At 41.8% G+C, this 21,743-nt stretch overlaps 1 protein-coding gene across 3 annotated transcripts in view; it reads left to right on the forward strand.

Moving 5' to 3' along the window:
• HnRNP-K (Heterogeneous nuclear ribonucleoprotein K) overlaps positions 1-19,858 on the forward strand; it is a 33,959-nt gene extending 14,101 nt beyond the window's left edge. For 2 of the 3 annotated variants that reach the window (XM_028319600.1, XM_028319602.1), the window contains exons 2-11: positions 54-97; positions 3,244-3,338; positions 3,760-3,816; positions 5,420-5,463; positions 5,958-6,033; positions 6,267-6,380; positions 11,761-11,889; positions 12,743-13,177; positions 15,757-15,926; positions 19,430-19,858. In XM_028319600.1, coding sequence (XP_028175401.1) covers positions 3,249-3,338; positions 3,760-3,816; positions 5,420-5,463; positions 5,958-6,033; positions 6,267-6,380; positions 11,761-11,889; positions 12,743-13,177; positions 15,757-15,926; positions 19,430-19,472 — 1,158 coding nt within the window. In that variant the 5' untranslated portion in view covers positions 54-97; positions 3,244-3,248 and the 3' untranslated portion in view covers positions 19,473-19,858. Of the gene's footprint in view, positions 1-53; positions 98-3,243; positions 3,339-3,759; positions 3,817-5,419; positions 5,464-5,957; positions 6,034-6,266; positions 6,381-11,760; positions 11,890-12,742; positions 13,178-14,019; positions 14,122-15,756; positions 15,927-19,429 lie in introns of those variants that run through there. The other variant, XM_028319603.1, reaches the window with a different exon arrangement.
• The last annotated feature ends 1,885 nt before the right edge of the window (positions 19,859-21,743 follow it).

Here is a 21,743-nt window from a genome sequence, read left to right on the forward strand (position 1 = left end):
GTAAATTAAACTTCAGAATTTCAAAAAATTAACCGGCTTCTCTCTTGTTTTAGGTCTGCACACCCGAAGTCTAATCGCCAGCAATAAACAAAAATTGGTAAGTAACCCATTTTTTCTCTGTTACGTACACTTTGTGTCTGTCTTGACATAATTTATTTTCTTTAAGGTTCTGTGTTTGTCTTCTTGACATTATTTTATGTTCTTCGTAATTTTATTTCGTTTTGATATTTTATGGTTGTTCTGCAATTTTAAAGACACGACTTGGTTCATTGTGTGCCTATTATTTTCTATTATATTCTGTGTTTGTCTTGATACCTTTATAGTTTTGTGCATCTGTTTTTTAATTATTAATTTAAATTAAGTGGAATTTCATAAAAGTTTTTCGTTCATTGTTTTTCTATTTGGGCGATTTTTCTATCAGATTCAGAATTTCTTTTTTTTTAATGAGTAGGATTAGATGACATTTCATAACAACTTAGATTTAAAATATCTAAACATTTTCATGGGGATTTTTTTCTGATTGTTTTTACTCTTTTAATACAAACATATCGGGTATTTATAGAGTAAAATAATTACATAGTACTTTATTTATAATTTTCGTGGCGTGTGATAGATCAAGCTTTTAGTACTTGCAGCAGGTTGTCTCATTATAACTTTTAATTAGTGCGTGTGCTTTTTGATATTTTTTGCGCGCCGAGCCGCGTCTTTGTGCCACGAACACCTGCCGCTGAGGGTTGCTTTGCCGATCTCTTCCAGTCATTTATTCATGCTCGCTACCTTTACGCGCTCCTAAACTCGATTCTCGCTCAACCAATCGACTTGACTTCCGAAATTTATTGTAACACAAACATTCCGAGGGTCCGTTTTCCTAATAAAATATCCGAGTCACGTTAATTAGGGCTCGCATTTTATGGCTCTCAATTCCTTCGCAAATATCGGGGTTTTATAGGTATTCCGGCTGATTATTAATGCGGCCCAAATGACTCACAAGTTTGCAAAGTAAGCTGGCACAATAAGTTGTGTATTTAAAAGCGAAGTCACAGGAAATTAAGAAAGTTGTGCTTTTGAGGGCGGGTGGCGAGGTGGTGCTGGTTAGAAGTAGGTGGGTCTTTGTGCGAGCTGGCTGGCGGCAGCACCGCTCGCGCACCTGTGGGTTCACTGACCCCGCTCACCTGCCGCGAACTACGCAAATCCATTACCATACGCGAGGATTCTTCTTGTTGTACCTGACACCGTGATCCACTTTAACGCTCGCTATCTATCTTGTTTGACTATAGGCACTAAATTTAAATTACTCTTTATTGCGAATCATTGTTGAAAATTTACTGAACTTGAAATACGACTTTANTGACTTTCTCGTGTTCATGTAGGATTTTCTCTAAATCGCGGTTTTATTACTATACCTTTTTATACTTCACCGTATATTCTCTGTTGGTTCAAATATTACGGTAGTTTCTTTCAGCATATGCAAAATGGTCCTTCTTTCAGTAGTAGGTTGGAGTGCAGTTCGACTGCACATGCATTTGTTGCTGAAGTTGCGAGTGGCTGCGGCACGCTAACTTTGTCGCAATAATAGTTTCCATTGAAATTCCTGTCAGAATACGTACCTTTGAAAAATCCTCGAGCATTTCAAACATGCAACCTTTGCTGCAGTACGGTGAATGTCGTTCTCATTCTAAAAACGTATCATTTTAACGCTGCCTGCTTTGGCCGAAATAGAACCTTCTTTTTTCGTCGTATCTTTACCTGTTTTTTTATAAACTTTCAAGTGACGCTGTGAAAAAAGGGTACATTATTTTACCTGGAATTTTATCAAACTGGAGCATGGGAAAATCTTCCTAGTGTCCTTAAATTCGCGAATTATGTCTATTGTTACAACTTATAATGGTTCCAATTGTATTTTTTCTATAGAATTGGAGATTATAGAAAACTTGTAACTAAGTCCTGAAATAGAGAGCTAGTGTATCGACACTTTAAGTTGATTGGTCAGGGTTGTTTGTTTTCAAAATGTTTTATCCACGAATAAAGTTGGCTTGCAATTCATCATACAAATTAGATTGTTCTGGAGCTGTCTACAAGTTTGTTTGATAGTGAATATAGGGTAGCGAAATCGATACGTTGCTTTAGACTCCGTCTATCTGGCGCCACGTGAAAGAAAGATCCCACAATTGGGCTTATTTATTAAATTCTTGACGAAATTTTCTTGCATTTTACACTACAATAAGGGATTAGTGTAATGATAATTTTATTTTTTATCTTTATTAAGTAGGTATATTGTTTAGTTTGCAGCGTAAGGGGCCGTCCATAAATTACGTCATCGATTTTTTCAGATTTTAGACCCCCCCCCCTACAATCATCCTATCGTCATTTCTTAATGACCCCCCCCCCTTCTCCCAAAATTGACGTCATTACAAAATTAAAACACTTGGTTATAGAATCACCTTTTTTTTTAATAGATAGAGTGATTCTTAAGGAAGGTTTATACAGTGTGTGTGAGTCACGTTAAGGGTTCTTACACACGAACAGCATTTTGCTGTCGACGCATGTAACTGCAGTCGACGTCAGAAGGCGACGGCTAGCTGTCGACATGCTGCCGACGTGCTGTCGACGCGTTCGCGGCTACCGCCGGCAGGTGGCGACAGCTAGCCGCCTCCGCCATTTTGAAGGTCAACTGTCAGTAGTCCAGGAGCTTACACGCACACCTAATGAGTTCCGAACAAATTGATTCGGAATTGTTAAAAAATTAGTGCTGTCAAAAACAATGAAATAATATGGAACTCGAATTTAGAAGGCTACCATAATAAAACATTAAAAAATAGAGCATGGGCGTCGGTGTGTGTAGTCTCGTTCTCTATTCAATAACATTTCTTAAACCCACAATGACCGGTTCTTTCTCTTTCGTCGACGACGACGGAGTAAATGCAACAACAGTGTTTCTTCAATCCGCAGACCAACCCCCCCCCCCTAATTTAGAATGACGTAATATATGGACGGCCCCTAATTTGTGGCATAAGAAGTATAAAATAATTTAAGTATATTAGTAAACATTATCTTAGTTATTGTATGCGAAAACATATAATTGGTGTAAAGCTTTATATTCAGATAGTTAATAGTTAATAAGTCAATTAACACTGTTTGTTTTCCGAATAAAGTTAAATAAAATAAAAAAATGATAATTTTAATATTTTTTCTTGAAATGGATTTTGAATTGACATTGTATATTAATGGGGGTATATTTTTCAGGAAGGATGAAGCGTGACGCGTACGGTGATGATGGCCCCTCCCAAAAAAGGCAACGGCAAACAGATGACGAAGTCACCTTCCTTATTCCCAGCAAGGTAGGAGGAAAATTCTTACGCGATTCTATTTGTAGAAACATACAAAAACAAATAATTTATATTATTTTCTGTTTTACGATTTCTAAATACTGGATGATTTGCTAATGTCAAGGCTAAAGAAATTTCTCATATAGGGAAATCAAACTTCATGATTGTAGAATTATTAATAGTTATTATTTTTTGACAGAATTATACAAAAACTGAACATTTCTGAAGTTTTCAAAACTATCCCATTAAATTATTTGGTAAGGTCAGCTATATCCCCTTTCATGATAACTCACATTTGTGGGATACCTGTATCATCATTATCATTACCATTAGAGTATATTCCACTGTTGTTCTACGTCTACATCCTTGGCATTCTCTCCAAGTACAACCCATGCTATGTCATCAGCATCACTAATCGGCACCTTGATTCCAGGTGGCTGGTTCAATCATCGGGAAAGGAGGCAGCAATATTTCTAAACTAAGAAATCAGGTCAGTATTACGGAATTGAAAGGCAAGACATAGTAATCAAGAAGATCAACTAATTGTGTAGACTGTATCATAAATAGATACTAGTAATTTTACCTAGTCGGTATTTAATATTATTATTAATTATACGTCCATTAATCATTTCGCTTCATATAGGTAATCTCCGTAGCATATTTGCCTAATATATTCAATCTACATACAGGTAGAATGACATAAGTATCCATTCATACCTTAATAAACATACCGAGTACTATTATATTTTGATATAATATTATTTTACTTATCTATTAACATTTTTTACTACAGGTTCTACCAATCATAAGTATTTAAAAAGTATATTGCAATATACATCCTTCGGACCAAAATATGACCAAATAAAATGACCAACCAGACCCATTCGAGTGCTTTTCGAAAATACGGTGTTTCGCACCGTATCATACGACATTGAAGATATAGTTACACAAGACAGTAAGAAAAGCATCATGATCGCAAGTTTCGCTGGTCCATTTGGCCATCGAAGACTAGCGCCAGCGGTGCGTCCGTAGGCTGTAGACAGAATAACCCCCCGGCAGCCAGTTGCAGGTCTTAACGCCCCCGAGATGCTCTGTGCCTTGTAGCCCCCGCGCCTCGCGCTCCACGCACCTCACGCCTCCTCGACAGCGTCTCGCTGCCCCTGTCAGTCCTTGTCACCTCGAGCACAGTATATATATGAGCTAAAGCAGTACGGAAACTTAGCCCTTTCGGTGAGTTAAATACCTACACTTCAACTGAGTGTTAAAGTTGGCGCTCTTAATCTTTTTAAAATTAATAAGGTTCTTACTTACTTATTTATTAAAACGTTTATTTAGGTTTTTTAATTATCAAATACTTAATGGAATAAATTAATTTACTAAGTAGTTAACTAAAAAGTAAAACGTTAATTAGGTTCTATAATGATCGAATACATAATCGAATAAAGAGGCCGGTAGAAGATCTATTCTCATAAATAAAATACCGGATACTTACTTTCACACACCTATTGCCTCATTTTAAATACAGTTCATCACTTAGTACAAAAGCGCGGAGCAAATTACTTTATCAAATACTTAGAACACATAAATTGTTAAAAAGCGTAGTTACGTAATTTAAAAAGAATTATTACAAAATCAGATGTAAGCACTTTAAAAAGTAATAGGTATTTAATCATTTTTACAATTCAGAATTATTACGAAGTTTAAAAAATAAAAGTTCTGGTTTTGAAAATGCCGAGTTCAAGCAGCCGTATACTACGCAATACACTCGTGGCATGTTTTTAAAAATACAGCGGACAGCGCATGCAATAAAATTATTATTAAAAACACAACGCGCGCGACACTCGCGACGGATGGACTGCGAGGTTCGCTTAGAGCTCGTGTAAAGCGTGCGTCTGTGTGCGTGAGTCTGATTTCGAGCGTTTGTATGAAGCTTCCGTACTGTTTGATTTATCTACTGTGCCTCGAGTCTCCCCGAGCGAGTCGAGGAAGCGTGCGGCGAGGTGGAGTCGCGCGGCGCGGCGCTACAGCGAGTCTTGGTTGCCGGTCCCGCCCCGTGGACGCCGCTGACCCGAACCTGCCGCCCCGCCACGCAGTACAATGCCTCTATAACAGTCCCAGATTGCCCCGGCCCCGAACGGTAAACTATATCGCCAACATCTACTCTCAATTAAACAGCCCGAGTCGCGCTCTTTTGTACTCTCGTCAACAGTCAGGAGTCGGATCGTGTTTGAACTGTCTCATCAGCTCCCGGCGTCAGTCGCTTCATTCCGAACCGTCAACCTGTCCCGATCACGACACTTCACAGGACGATGCACTTATGATACACTATGCCTTCTGATCTTTCTACACCTCGGTGTTGCCACGTCTGTAATTCCAGATCATCAGCCACAAGAAACGTTCCTTAGGACTACTCCTATCACTCAATACTTTCTCCGCGATGGACGACTTCTTGAGTTTCGAATTCTATATCTACTGATTTCACGATTTCATCGCCATCATGCTTGTTATCGGCAAACAGACCTCCCTGACCGTTGATAATAAATTCAGCTGTTACTTAATATTGTGTTGTGATTTTTTTTATGAGCAACTTAGTACATATTTGATGTTATTGACAGATAATTTGTATTTCAGGGTTCTCTCAATAACAGCACCAGACGTAGACACTATTTTAGAGATTGTCAAAGAAATTTTACCGAGTTTGGCTGATGTAAGTATCTAAAATCATCGAAACAAAGTATAGGTAATGTCCAAAAGTTTCCTGATTTCAATGCCCGTATCCTTAATATAAATTATTTATTATTGGTTTTAATTACTAACTATGGTTTTCCCAGTCAGATTGGAAACTATTGGACTTATTACATAATGTTTTTTTGTTTTATTAATTGTGTGCCGAAATGGGCATACTTGAAATCATGAATGATAACTGAATTCCTTTGGCAGGGAGGACCGAAGGGAGGAAGCAATGAAGACCTGGACGTTCGTCTACTCATTCACCAGAGCCGAGCTGGCTGCGTCATCGGCAAGGCTGGCGCGAAGATCAAGGAGTTGAGAGAGGTAGATAAATAACAATAACAAACCAACAACAGTCAAATCCGGACTCTTCAAGGCGAGAGTTTTCTCCGGCTGCCAGTGTCTCTGTGACTGTCGAACCCAGATCAAAGAAAGTAGTTTCAAAATCGTTTCAGCTTTGGTATGTAGCTTTACCCATTTCACTAGTCACTTTAACAGGGGAGCAGATGCATCCGAGTTAGAACGTGGCCGTCATCTGCCGCGGTACAGTTATTCGTAAATAAGTTTTTATCGCAGGTATTCGGGACACGTGGTGCCCAGGGATGAAGCAGATGCATGTGCAGCTGTCGCCGCCGATCTTGAGCTTTATCTTTTTATCGGACGAGCCGATATTTAAATATGTAATTTACTTATTTCTTTTTCACTATTACTCTTTTATTTTTATCGCAGGTGGTTTACACCGATGTAGATATTTTTTTCTCTCTAGCCTTCAACCCAATATAATTACGTTCCAAACTAAAATGAATCTGCTTTATGTGTATGTAGCAGATAATACTCAAATTGGTCCTCCAATCTGTTTGCGAGGATCAAGTAAGTTAGCAGCTTTAATAGCAGTAGAGTGCATCCCTGTGCAGATCAATTACCGCGTCTCAACTTCCATTGAAGTTTTGAAACGCTTGCTGCGGCAAGCGGATGCTGCCCAACTTTGTAATTTGCTGTGTCGAGTCGGGTCTATTAACTTTGTGTTCTTGCATTCCATGCCAAATATTAATGTAACACACCTCTAAACTTGTCCGGGGATGGGTAAAAAATACAACTGATACGAATGTCGATGCCCCGAAAATGTTTCGGAACATTAGCTGTATCTTTTTTTGGCATCAGCTGTTCTTGCGAATCCTTTGTTCGGCGTTGAATAAAAGCTGAAGCCGTGCAGTTCGCGGAATCAATGAACGTTACCTGAGATGTGAAATTACAATGAGCACGTATAAAAGCACTGCTCGTACCCGCGTTAAAGTAATTTCAAAAGATCCTTTGACTCTATATTTAGTTTTCGGTAAATAATAATAATTGCTTTTATTTATCAATCGAATTTATTGTTTGTCTCTGTTGACAATCCAGTTTCGAATAGATTTAATGGAATTGGAATCTGTAGGTATACGTGAAATTATAAAACCCGAATCCCAGATCGTTTTAGAAAAAGTGCCGTCCGCATCGTCAAAACCTATTCGAGAATTCCTTTTTTGCAGCTCATACAAAGGCAAATACCCTAGTGAAAACCATGAATCGCGAACTTGTGTATTAGGAGTCTAGTGAAAACGATGATTAATCTGAATGTTGATGTTAGGCTATCGCGGAATCGCGAAGGTTGCGGTGTAAGGGTGGGCGCGTATAGTTGGCGCGTGTCGCGCGCGGCGGCGGCGCGGGCGCGGCAGCTGCGGGGCAGGTGCGCGCGCAGCCGCCGGAAGGCCGCACAAAAAGCGCGCGCACCTGGGCCTACCTACTTGCACAATGCCCGAGCCGACGACTTCTTTTCCTTTCTTACACAAATAGAATATCCAACATATGGCCCCGCGACTGCCCTCCTCCTTTGATTGCCGGCTCCGCTCCGAATTGTCAGGTACATTTTCATTATACGCGACTGCCACCATTCGCATGGCAACCCGCGACTCTTGTAAACTTCGCGACGACTTTACATTATTTCGCAAATATCTCGGATCCTTTTGTAAGCGGTGCTTTGTAGAATCCGTATAAACTAATGCTGAAGTTCTCGATTGTGCGGGTAAACAATAGAAAGCTTGATATCGTAATTTACCCAAAGGGTATCACGTGTGATGGTGGTCGGTGGGGTTTCATCCGTCGGAAGAGCGCGGCGCCGGGCTCGGGTTACCGGAGCTACGCGCACGTGACGATGAAAACTTTTTTTTTGGACGGACCTCATATCCTTTAAATACGTGAATGGGGGAGTAAAAAATAGTAAAGCGGATGTGCTTCTTAGATAGGTTGAAAGCGCGGTGTTACCAGCTGGCGTCTGTGATACAAAGAATTGTTTTACGTACAATCTATATTCGGTCCACTTAGTCATTAAAGGTCGCACCTAGTAATGAAAACGTGTTCAGCAATAGCGCATAAGTGTAATTTGAACGGTGCGCGCATATGTCGTCGTGCAGCGTAATTAGCGGCGCCGGCCGCGGCCGCTGGTGACACCGCAATTACGCGCGGCACGCGAGCCGCTTCCGCCGCCGCGTACGGCTTCCGACCAGCAACACCGAATATTATCCGGCTAGAGTATTCCCGCTGGCTTCCCATCAAAATGAGGGTACCGAAAGCTTCCCAACTATACGTCTATTTTCGACCCTGGAAGCGGTTGTATTTGTTTCTGGTATCTTCTCTTTGATCAACAATATGTCAGCCGCGGGGGTGGTAAAAATTTGGATTTTGTGACTGTCTAACGGACATCTTGAAATTCGTCTTTACTCTTTGCCCTTAAATGGCTGATCCCATCTCAAATAGATCCCGTATAAGCTGAATCACTGTAAGTCAATTTTCCAATTCGGTAAAAGAAAGTGCTCCATTAAAGCGGCAGCGGATTTCAAACCTGCAGACCGCGATTGTAGCTACTAACCATCGGCCGTCTGTAAATATGCCAAAGTCATGTTGCTGTCAATTTAGGGAACGACTGCTATTTAATTGACAATACTGCAGTGGTTTCACCCTATAGAAATCACGAGGCATTTGTGAGCGTAGTTTGCCAAAATATTGATGCGGTAAAATCGCCGGCGAGTTTGTTGAACCGTAAGTTTGTAAGGTCTGCATTATCCTTCAGGAGGGGTACCGGGTCTGGGGTGACAGATGGCTAAGGCGAGGCGGGTGTCTTGGGCCCGGCGTAGGTAGGCCGTAGGCGGCCGCGGAGCCTCACAAGTGCACGGGAGGGGGCGAGCGCGGCAGGTGATGCACGCTGCGCCTCGGCCTAGCCGGCTCATTATTCCGCCGTCTGCCGTCCCGGGTAGACGTGCGCCCTCCCCTCTCGAATCTGGGTCACGTCGAGCGCGATAAAGAAAGNAAAAGAAAGTGTTGAATTACATTTTATTTTAAATTTCATTACAATTGGAAAATTTAATAAGTGCAGTGTTTTCTCTAACGATGGGGTGTCGTACGAGTACAACACACCCAGTGTTGTCGGCGGCGGGCGTGTTGTTTGTGCGTGGCGGCCACGTGCGCCGGTCGATGCGGCGGCGCCTGCGCGCCAAACGTCACGAGTGAGGCCACGGAACACCCCGCGGTGACTCCGCCGAATATAGGTAAATGGGTTTCGTGTAATTAAAATTACTCGACTGTCATGGCTCGTATTGATTTCATACGAAAACCGGCCGGCCATTGAGCGATGGTTGATATACGATGAATTGATAGCAAAATTCTAGGAATGAAGTTTATATTTTCGACTGGAAATTTTCGAGTATTTTTAGGGCTTTACAGAAGATTCTCTCGGATATAGTTACATTGAATTTCGCAAACGTGGATGTAGGATCTACATTTTAGATGTCAATGTGTTCTTTGTTCTTTCCTCTGGGAACTTTTGAACAACTTCTTTTTAATGTCCATGGAATTAAAGTATAGAGGCAACGAATGTGAATGTATTGCATATTGCGCTCTTTTTGTAAATTCCCGATTATAAGATAAAATAATTCTTTACAAGTTAACAAATAGGTAGTATGCGCATATATCTTTCCAAAAGAATGACTCTTTTTCATTGGGTTTGCCTTTGCTTAAATTTCAACTTCAGAAGTTTATAGGGCTGATTAAAATATGGATGAGCTTAAAACTGTTACAAGATTCTTGCGCTTAAAATACCCTGGAGCAGTCGGCAGATGGAGTTAATTGATTTTCAAATACAACTGTCAAAGTTCAAATTCATTATTCATGGATTAATTAATAATAGTCGTGAGAAAATGTGGAAGGTGACTCTATGACTTGATATTTTAGCAAAAAGTTCAAAGAGAAACTTTTAACCCTTTTTTTACAATAGTCCGTCGTCTCGTGACCCCTCGTCAGCTGTGAGCTGTGGGAACATTGTTTCTTCCGCGGTTCCGGCAGAGGACGTCTTAATTAAAGATCTATCTCAAGGGTGACAGGGACACTTAGATGTATGGGTGTGTTCCAGACCTTATTACTTTGGAATAACAACCCTATTTTTAGATTCGTATTTATCGGTTATTGGCTTACGTAATTTTACAACATTCCGTTGACTCCCTTTGTCTTATTGGGATCTTCGCATTCATAATGATAAACAAAAACAATGCTTCCTTAGCCCCAATGATCAGAGCAGTCACCTGACTAGGAAAGGTCATGGATTCAAATCATGTTCCTTATGTCCCCCACCCGCGAACAAAGCTTTTTAACGTTTTTCGTAAAGCTGAAAGTCGGATCTTGCATCGTTACCTTCGATGCGAATGCTCCCAGTGAAGGAGCGCGCGCCCTTAGCTTAATCGGTTTTGAGCTAGTCTATTAACCGAAACAATAGGACTCGGCTCGGCAGTTCTGGGTAATTAAGCGGCCAGGTCGCTGCGGCCAACTATAGGTTTAGTTAAGCGCGCTCAGTCAGTGCGGTCTTGTATGGGAGCGGAACAGGAGGGTGTTTCTGAAACATCAAACGTCAGTAAGACTTCAGATTATGCTTCCGATTTGTATGCTCTCTCACGTCTTAATATTATTATGTCAATGTCACCCCGCCCATGCCGCACCCATACCTGGCACTGACTGAGAAGCGCTAGAACTATAATTCTTCGATGGTATATGTAAGTGCGCGTATTGCACGACCAAATTTCATAAATATTTCCAGCTGCAGTGGGTTCTTTAAGGCTCTCCGTGCGATTGGTCCCTTAAAACCTCCCAAGGCGAGTCGGTACTACTCACAGAGATATAGAGAGATGCCAACTAATGCGCTGAGTTCGAAACTCATTGTCGCATTAGAAATTCACACACACAAAGTAATCAAAATATGTGCTCATTATCCACTGCGGTATCAGTACTCAACGTTCGAATAATCTTTAGTAATACGCAAGCACTGTAAACTGTTTACATTATGACGTCGCTGCTGTCAGCATTGCTGTCACGAGCAATGTGTTCGGGCATATTGCTGCGACACCGGCCCCGCCCTCTTGTCACATCTCCCTTTTGTTTTTGTGTTTGGTACTAAAGCCCGGTCTGTAAGCACGTAGAATTTTGTCCATTGACCCCAAGCTACCCATCCTTATCGCTCGCGTGTAATTATATTGCTGTCGCGACTGTGCGACGGGCGCCCGCAGTGAGTGTGCGAGCGCGACAGCAACATGGATAGCTTGGGGTCATTGGACAAAATACTACGTGCTCACAGACCAGACTCTACTACATACCTTGAAAGTGTTAATCCATGCGTGTATGTTGGCAGCAAACCGGCGCTCGCCTGAAGATCTTCTCGAACCCGGCGCCGCAGAGCACGGAGCGCGTGGTGCAGCTCGTGGGACGCGCCGAGTGCGTCGCGGCCGGCGTGCGCGAGGTGCTGGCGCTTATCCAACAGGTGGGTACCGTATACTCTTTACCCAGTCTAGTTAACTGCAACCGTGACGTCACTAGTAGCGGCGTAAGGGGGGGAGGGGGCGGTCCGCCCCGGGTGCCAAGCATCAGGGGGTGACAAAGTCGCGCAGATTAGTACTCACTGACGCATCTGCATGGCAAGGACGGTCGTGATGTCATGACAGGGGGGGTGCCATTCTGGGGTGCCTTAGGCTATAGCCGCCCCGGGTGCCAACCTATGCTACGCCGCCACTGGACGTCACATCGACGCTCTGGTACGGATGGGGCGAACGCAGGGAGGAGTCATTCCAGCGAGGTGCGCAGTTAACTCGACCAGGTTTTAAGATACTCTTTAGTTTAGTCGACAAAGATCCATCTCAGAAGTGTGCCCTATCGAACAAAAAAACATTTAGAAAATCGGTTACAAATTGACGGAGTAATCATACATAGAACTAATATGGAATAAAACAAATATGGAAGATAAAATCTCCTTTTTGAAGTCGGTTAAAAGAAGTAATTTTATTGAATTTATACGAATACTAGCTTTTGCCCGCGGCTTCACCCGCGTGAAATTTAGTGCCACTGATTCGCATAAATTATAGCCTATATGTTAATCTGGGTTACAAATAATAATACTGTAAAGTTTCAACTAAATCCGTTCAGTAGTTTTTGCGTGAAAGAGTAACAAACATCCACACAAACTTTCGCCTTTATAATATTAGTAGGATTACTTTGTCTAGAGCAGTTCCTCAAGAATTAATTGTCATAATATTTGGTCTTGGTTAGGCTTTTCATCTCTAGTCCTTTCTATTAGACACGATACGATTTTCAATAAATATTATGACGTGGCATTCCAGGTACCCATCAAGGGAGCGGTACAGAACTACGACCCGCACAACTACGATGACTTCTACGCCGAAGAGTACGGCGGCTTCGGAGGCGGCCAGGGGACCGGCGGCGGCGGCGCCAGCCGGCCCGGGCCCCGGGGGGGCGCCCCGCCGCGCGGGGGGCCAGGCCGAGGACCCCCTCCCATGGGCCCCGGCCGCGGTGGCCCCCGAGGCCCTCCCATGGCCCGTGGGCCCCCTGGCGGACCTCGCGCCAGCTTCAACGACTTCGGCGGTCCCGGCCCCCGCGGCGGGTTTAACGGCCCCCCGCGAGGAAACTTCAGCGGCGGCAACTTTGGAAGCAACTTTGGCGGTGGCGGTCGCAGCGGAGGCTCTGGCGGCGGCAACTTCAGCAATAACGGCGGCAGCCAGCAAGAGACCACTACGCAAGTTACGATACCTATAGATGTGAGTTATCAACTTTTACCAATGGTGAATCGTTGCGTGCGATTCGCGCAAATAGCATTAGGTTAGCACACTGTTCCGGTTCTAACGGCGTAGAGCATTAGGGTGCCCATGTCGATGCAGTCAGATTTGTAAAATAAAATGAAAGGCGTCGACGTAGAAGACGACACAAATGATAAATGAAGAAAAATTTACTGCATGGCTGAACTTAGCAAAACCAATCTAAAAGTTTTTGTAACGATAGTCCAAATAATCTACGTTCTTCTTACTCATACACTCAGTTCACCATCATCATTTCAGCATACGACGTTCACTGCTGAACATAGGCCTCCCCCAATGATTTCCATAATACACGTTGGTACCGTACACTCAGTTGTCAATGAAATAAGCTCGACGTCAAGCAAAATTAGACCCTATTCGTACCTCAACCAAAGCCTCTAAGGTCGCAAATCCTCCGGGCAGGGCGGGTCGCGCATCCGCACCATAGATCATCATTGTCATTTCAGTCATACGACGTTCACTGCTGGAACATAGGTCTCCCACAATTATTTCCATAATACACGTTGGTAGCGTACACTCAGTTGTCAGTAAAATACGTCCGATTTAAGCAAAATTAGACCCTATTCGTACCTCAACCAAAGCCTCTAAGAGTAGGCGCACACCATTGATTTTTCGTCGGCCGATAGTTTAGTCGGGCAGTTGATCAGTATGGGCATGTATGGGAGTGCGCACACTACGCCGATTCGATTTGGCCGATTCTTCATACAAATTAAAATCGGGCACAACTATCGGCCAACTAAAAATCAACGGTGTGCGCCTACTATAAGGTCGCAAATCCTCCTCAGCTGGCGGGCGCGATCATCGGGCAGGGCGGGTCGCGCATCCGCACCATAGATCATCATCGTCATTTCAGTCAGGGCGTTCACTGCTGAACGTAGGCCTCCCCCAATGATTTCCATAATACACGTTGGTAGCGTACACTCAGTTGTCAGTAAAATACGTCCGATTTAAGCAAAATTAGACTCTATTCATACCTCAACACAAGTCACTGTCTACTCACGGACATTGCCCGCGGGCGGCGTGACCGGAGGGAGCGGCGAGCGTTCGGCGAACGAACGAGCAATGTTCGGTTCGCGAGCGAACATCGAAGAAGACGATCCTGACGCACTCTCTTCAACGACTTTGCACTAAACGGTCTCGATAATCTTGTGAATTTATACCGAATAGATAATTAATTTCATACAGTCGACTCCTTTTCATTTATAACTTCCACTACACTCACTATCGAAGTAACAGTCACTAAGCTCGCAAATCCGCAGCTGGCGGGTCGCGCATCCGCACCATAGATCATCATCGTCATTTCAGTCATACGACGTTCACTGCTGAACATAGGCCTCCCCCAATGATTTCCATAATGACCGGTTGGTAGCGTACACTCAGTTGCTGTCAGTGAAATACGTCCGATTTAAGCAAAATAGACCCTATTCGTACCTCAACCAAAGCCTTTTAGGCAGTTTTTCCCAAAGTGGGCGATATCGCCCCCTTGTGGGCGCTGCAGGCTTAAAGGGGGGCGGTAAGAGACCCAGAAAAAAAATCGGGACGTTGTGTAGAGGCTTGGGAGGCGTCATCCACTAGGAGGACTCTTAGACACCGACTGAGCTCGACTCTTGACTACAAAAATGGGGGGCGCTAAAAATAATTTATTCTCAAAGTGGGCCAGTAGACCAAATAAGTTTGGGAACCACTGCTCTAAGAGTAGGCGCACACCGTTGATTTTTCGTCGGCCGATAGTTTAGTCGGGCAGTTGATCAGTATAGGAGTGCGCACACTACGCCGATTCGATTTGGCCGATTCTTCATACAAATTAAAATCGGGCACAACTATCGGCCAACTAAAAATCAACGGTGTGCGCCTACTATAAGGTCGCAAATCCTCCTCAGCTGGCGGGCGCGATCATCGGGCAGGGCGGGTCGCGCATCCGCACCATAGATCATCATCGTCATTTCAGTCAGGGCGTTCACTGCTGAACGTAGGCCTCCCCCAATGATTTCCTTAATACACGTTGGTACCGTACACTCAGTTGTCAGTAAAATACGTCCGATTTAAGCAAAATTAGACCCTATTCGTACCTCAACCAAAGCCTCTAAGTTCGCAAATCCTCCGGGCAGGGCGGCAGTGGCACCCGGGGCGATCACCTCCCCCCCCCGTCATAAGTCCTAAGGCACCCCCTGGTTCCCCCCAGGATTTTGGGGTTACCTACCGATTCGAAGATTGAAAGACAATGGAACCCTGTATCCATGACATAGACTGCAGATGCGCCAGTGATACTGACTTGTGTCACCCCCTGATGCTTGGCACCCGGGGTGGACCGCCCCCACCGCCCTCCCCTTACGCCGCTAGTGCAGGGCGGGTCGCGCATCCGCACCATAGATCATCATCGTCATTTCAGTCATACGACTTTCACTGCTGAACATAGGTCTCCCACAATGATTTCCATAATGACCGGTTGGTCAGTGAAAAATGCCCGATTCAAGCAAAATTGTACCTCATTACAAGTCACTAAGGTCGCAAATCCTCCGCAGCTGGCGGGCGCGATCATCGGGCAGGGCGGGTCGCGCATCCGCACCATCCGCGCCAAGAGCGGCGCGCGCATCGAGATCGCCGAGCCGCTGCCCGGCTCCTCCGACCGGATCATCACCATCACGGCCACGCCGCCGCGCATACAGATGGCCCAGTATCTGCTGCAGCAGAGGTGAGCTAATAGGGATGTTTCCTGGGTCAAAAAGCAAGAGTTTTAATTAGTCCGTCAGTTAACTTATCAAAAAATACTCTACACGTATTTTTCACTTTTTCAAACTAATGAAAATTTTAAGAGATAAAGCGCCCCAAAGTTCATAAGAAGAGGCTCGTGACGTCAACGCTTGCTTAAAAATGCCGCACGTTGTGACGTCGTGCGCAACTTCAACGCACCATAACTATGTAATTATTTGTTAGATTGACAAATAAAAATATATGTGTCCAATATTTTTTGATATTAAACATTACGGACTAAAAAAATTTTTTTAGGCAACTAGCCTATTGTATCTGTGTATCTATCTGTGTGTGCCAGTGGTTCTTTACCTTTAAGGCCGAGTTTTTTGATTCATAGTTAAAATAACAAATTGTTAAATTTTGCAACTAATGGTTAAATATTAACAAAATGTTAACTAATAGTTAAAAAATTTACTAAAAGTCAAGCTAACCATTGTTCGAAAAACATTTTTTTCTGATATTTAATCACTTGTCATTTGACATCTGTCAAATTTGACTATAGTTCCAAAATACTGGACTGTCCTGTCGATGACATTGACAGTGGGGCGCCACCGTCAATACCGGATCGCTGGTTCAGATTTTTGCCATGTTGGAAACCATATAGTTGAACGATGGTAGCGCCCCCCTGTCATTGAGTTTGGTGGGACAGTTCAGCGTGGGTCATCTATATTGGTTATTTTAACTACGAATCAAAAAACTGGGCCTGTCACGAGGGACCATTTTAGCAAATTTCTGTCTTGTCAGGGACCACTTTTTTTTTAATTCTATGAAAGGCGATGTCGTTCTCGCCAACTGTGCGCCCTTTGCGTTGTGATGACCCGAGTCATCACGTCACGTCACTTGTTTATTACGATGTCTTCGTGGACCACTTGGAATGCCTCTAGGGACCACCAGTGGTCCGCGGACCACCGGTTAAGAACCACTGATCTAAGCTGTATGTTTTAAGACGTGTTTAGACCGAATAACACATTTTACTCGAGTAACATGAATTTAGCCCATATAACACACGTTTAGACCGAATAGCACAATCGAACATCACGTTTAGCCTNTTGTTAAATTTTACAACTAATGGTTGCAAATATTAACGAAATGTTAACTGATAGTTAAAAATGTACTAAAAGTCAAGCTAACCATTGCTCGAAAAACATTTTTTTCTGATATTAATTAATCACTTGTCATTTGACTATTGGTTATTTTAACTACGAATCAAAAAACTGGCCCTAAGTCACGAGGGACAAGCAAATTTCTGTCTTGTCAGAGACCAATTTTTTTTTTAATTCTATGAAAGGCAATGTCGATTTCTCGCCCACTGTGCGCCGTTTGCGTTGTGATGACCCGAGTCATCACGTCACGTCACTTGTTTATTACGATGTCTTCGTGGACCACTTGGAATGCCTCCAGGGACCCACCGGTGGTCCGCGGACCACCGGTTAAGAACCACTGATCTAAGCTGTATGCTTTAAGACTTGTTTAGACCGAATAACACATTTTACTCGAGTAACATGAATTTAGCCCGTATAACACACGTTTAGACCGAATAGCACAATCGAACATCACGCTTAGCTTGAGTAACACACGTTTAGCCCATATAACACACATTTAGCCCGAATAATAGACAAGGTCCGAATAGCACACGTTAGCCCCGATTACACACATTTAGCCCAAAGAACACTTGTCTTGCGCAAATAATACATGTAGCCTAGCGATGGGCGATTATTACAAAATTAATCGAATTATTCGAATGGTCTCTATAATCGAATGTATTCGATAAGCAATCGCAGTCATTCGATTAGCGCGCATTATTACTAACGAATAACATGATTCATTCGGTCCTGTAAGCGCGCGCCGCGCGGTACTTAGACGTGAAGATAGGTAAATAGATTTATCATTCGATTGTCGATTATTATTATTCGATTTTTTTTTTCGAATTACTAAATTGACAATCGAAAGTTCGATTGGTCGATTGTCGATTCATTCGATAATATTTTTTTTTTTCGAACAATCGCCCATCGCTAATGTAGCCTGTATAACACACGTTTAGTCCGAATAATACACATTTAGGCCCGAACAACACATAACACACGTTTAGGCCAAATAACACGTTTAGTCCGAATAATACACATTTAAGCCCGAATAACACACCTTTAACTGGTATAACACACATTTAGCTCGAATAACACACGATAAGAGCCGTGACATACATAATTTCAATCTTTCTGTCTCAAAATAAACGTTTTATTGGTACAATAGCGCAAAAGAATATATATTTTTTGTTGCAAAATAACACTTATTTCAACTGAATAAGACGCCGCTTGATGTGCCGTCGTCAGTACATTAATTAGCATACATATCAAAACCTCATAGAAACCATACTAATTAATTAGCTTCGTCTGTAATATTTTAACATGTTGTTGGTTAAGGATTCCATAATAATTTGTTTGTTATTTGCCATTACTAACACTGCATTGTTTTGACGATAGAATGTTTGAAGAATTCCCTGCGTTGGCCCCAAACAAACCTAAGATTTAAACATAGATAAAGGATTAAACTGACGTCGATGTTAGACTCAGGTAAAATTACTTAAAATCATGTAGATTTGTGTGTATCTCACAGGGTATGTAAAACGTAAATTAATTTTGTAATTCCTTAGTTGATTTTCATAATTCAGTGGTACTTTATAATTTGTGAATTTCCTGTTAGTTACTAATTCAACATTTTAATTTTAGTTATTATTATAAAATGAAACCTAAATAGGTTATCGTTAAATACGAAATTAATGAAAACACTGAATTATGAAACACGAGTAGTTAGAAAAATGTAGTAACTGGGGGTATTAGATTAAGTTGTAATATTTAATTGTAAGATTGTGAATATTATTTTATTTTGAAAACTTAAAATTGTTACTGAAATTACATTTACTAACTGTTAAACATTGGTGCAAATTCATAATAAGTTAGAAAGGAGATCGGAAATTGACGTGGGCCATATAAGATTTTCTTTTCATTTCCATTACCATGTTCACTAGTATTTAAATTGTACATATTCACATTTCTAATTCATTTATTGCTTTGGGTCGATGGACGACTATTCCATTCTCCTTTGTAACACTTTCTTCATTTCATTGTGACTAACGACTGTGGTGAATAACAACATTTTTAGGGTGTCATCGACTAACGGGCGGCGGCCGCTTGCGGCGCGTTGTATGGAAGACTAGTGATTTTGTTGTTTTGATTTGACTAACAAGGAATCACTAATCTGCCTACAAAGCGTCTGCGCTCTCTTCGGAAGAAGACTTCTAAGATGTTCTTCGTCTGTCTGTACTAACTTGTATGTTGTTGTGTAATTAATTAACATGTTTGTGATAATTTATTCCTTCATATCAGATTTTATCTTGTAATATATCGGTTTAAAATCCAGAAAATTAATGCATTTCTTTATTTACAGTGTGCACGAGAGCAACCTGAATCACAATCGCGGGAACTTCTGATTCTACAATAACTTATACAATATCAATTAAACTTAAAGCTTTATGTTAGCCACCTCAAATTCCATAACGTGTACAATCTGTAGCGAGGCTCATACCATTTTATAAATGTACTTTACTAGTGTAAAATATAACTACAATAAAATTAAGAAAATAATACTCGGTTCAAGAGTAAGGCTGGTAACTATTTATATTTGTAACCAAAATCCATACTAAAAATCCTAAATCCAAATGTCATTTATATTGTTGAAATCTGCTAAAGATTATTTTATATTCGACGTGTTTCTGGTGAAACTCGTGCAATGCATTTATCAATATGAATTATTATGAAGAGATATTTAAGTAAGATTGTGTGATTTACTCATATAATTTGTTACATCGATGTATTTCTAAGTAAATAGAAAATAGTATTCAAGTAAATAGTTTATTTTGTGAAGAAACTTGTTTTTTTTTATTCACAACCTTGCATAATCCCTNCAATCCCTACAATCTCTCCCGATCTCAAATGAAAACTTCCCCTTGACCTGTAGAAGGTCGATGGATCAGGATAACTTGAGCGAATCCACACCGCGAAAAGTCATTTGCGCGTACCTACGTATACGTGCACAAAAAGAAGTACGAGTATCCGATAAAAGTACTAAAGCCTGGTCCGTGAGCACGTAGAATTTTGTCCAATGACCACTAGCTACCCATCCTTATCGCTCGCGCGTAATTATATTGCTGTCGCGACGCGCGCCCACAGTGAGTGTGCGAGTGTGAGCTACATTTATTTGAAATATTTTTTATTATTATTGATAAAAATTGTGTATTTGCGTAAAATAACTAATTGCGTTTAATCGCGGTTGGGGGAGGGGACGCGCATCCACGGACGGGCAAACATAGCGCGAACGGGTAGTAATTAGAATTATTTAATTCAAAAATACCTACTGTTCGCGCTTGTGGATTCGTCCAAGTGTTTTGACACGCATTATCCTAGGAGTGCGAAATCATTATGTATGTCTATAGGGGGTTTAAGGACATGCATATCTTCGTGATCATACTGGTACGTCCAAGCCAAAACCAAACCAAATTCATGTCAATAAGCTAGACCGGCTCCTCGACAACTGTATCCGGTTTATATTCTGCTTGCGCAAATATGACCACATTTCCTCATTCTGGTCTAAGCTTCAATGGTTACCTATACCTTTTCGACGAAAAGTCAGAATCCTTTTGACTTTTTTTCAATCTTAAAAAATCCAAATTATCCTTCTTACCTAAAATCCCAATATACGCTCCTCAGTTCGACTCACTCTCGTCAACTACGTTCCTCTAATACGCTTCTTCTTTCCACTCCTTCTCATCGTACTGGTTTTCTTTCCAACTCTTTTCTTCTACATTCCATTCGTCTTTGGAACGGTCTCCCTGAAAACGTCAGGCAGGCTCCCAGCAAGTCCACCTTTAAATTTCATGTNGACGGCGGCGCCGGCCGGCGCTGCTGGCGGTGCCGCGCGGGAGGACTAACCTGCTCAATAAAGCGCCGTTGACGCGCGCCATTTCCACTCTCAATCTAATTTCGGATAAAATAGATATTTTTTCCTGTACTCTGAGTGAATTTACAAAGGCATCATTATTTGTTATATGTTATGTGTAGGTTTGTATGTAGGTGATTACTAGTTGTGTATTTGACGTTGTGTATGTTGATGTGTTGTCTTCGCTGTCGCAGTGGGATGTCCTGTAATGACAGTGAAGTGTTGTTGTTGTGAATAAATAAAAAGTACGTAGTACTTATTATTATTCTGTGATAATAGTCAATAGCCACAACAATAGGGTTATTGGAATACTTGAATTATTTCATATAGTTAACCATAACATTTAATTGTATGTTTCCAAAATTGGCAATACATTTTATTTGCTGTACTTAACTAATGCAGGTAGTTTTAAATACAAGTGAGATTATTATTGTTAGTTATTTGTTTAGTTCGTAATTCAAGCGTAACATTTTAAATACTGTAAAAATAAATTTAAACATACCCAATACTATTGCAAATTTACAGACTATCGATAGTCTAGAACAATCGATAGTATCGATACTATCGATAGCTTTTTATTCAAAAGCGACAATACTATCGATAGTATCGATACTATCGATAGTTTATTCTTCACGAGCAACAATACTATCGATAGTATTGCACATATTCAATAGTATTTCCTCGTTTTGAGCTATCGATAGTATCGACAGTATCGATACTATCGATAGGCCTATCGATGGAGAAGGCTTTTACGAATGAAAACTAT

This window comes from Ostrinia furnacalis, unplaced genomic scaffold (assembly GCF_004193835.3).
Source record: "Ostrinia furnacalis isolate ACB-3 unplaced genomic scaffold, ASM419383v2 OfSCF7299, whole genome shotgun sequence".
NCBI lineage: Eukaryota > Metazoa > Arthropoda > Insecta > Lepidoptera > Crambidae > Ostrinia > Ostrinia furnacalis.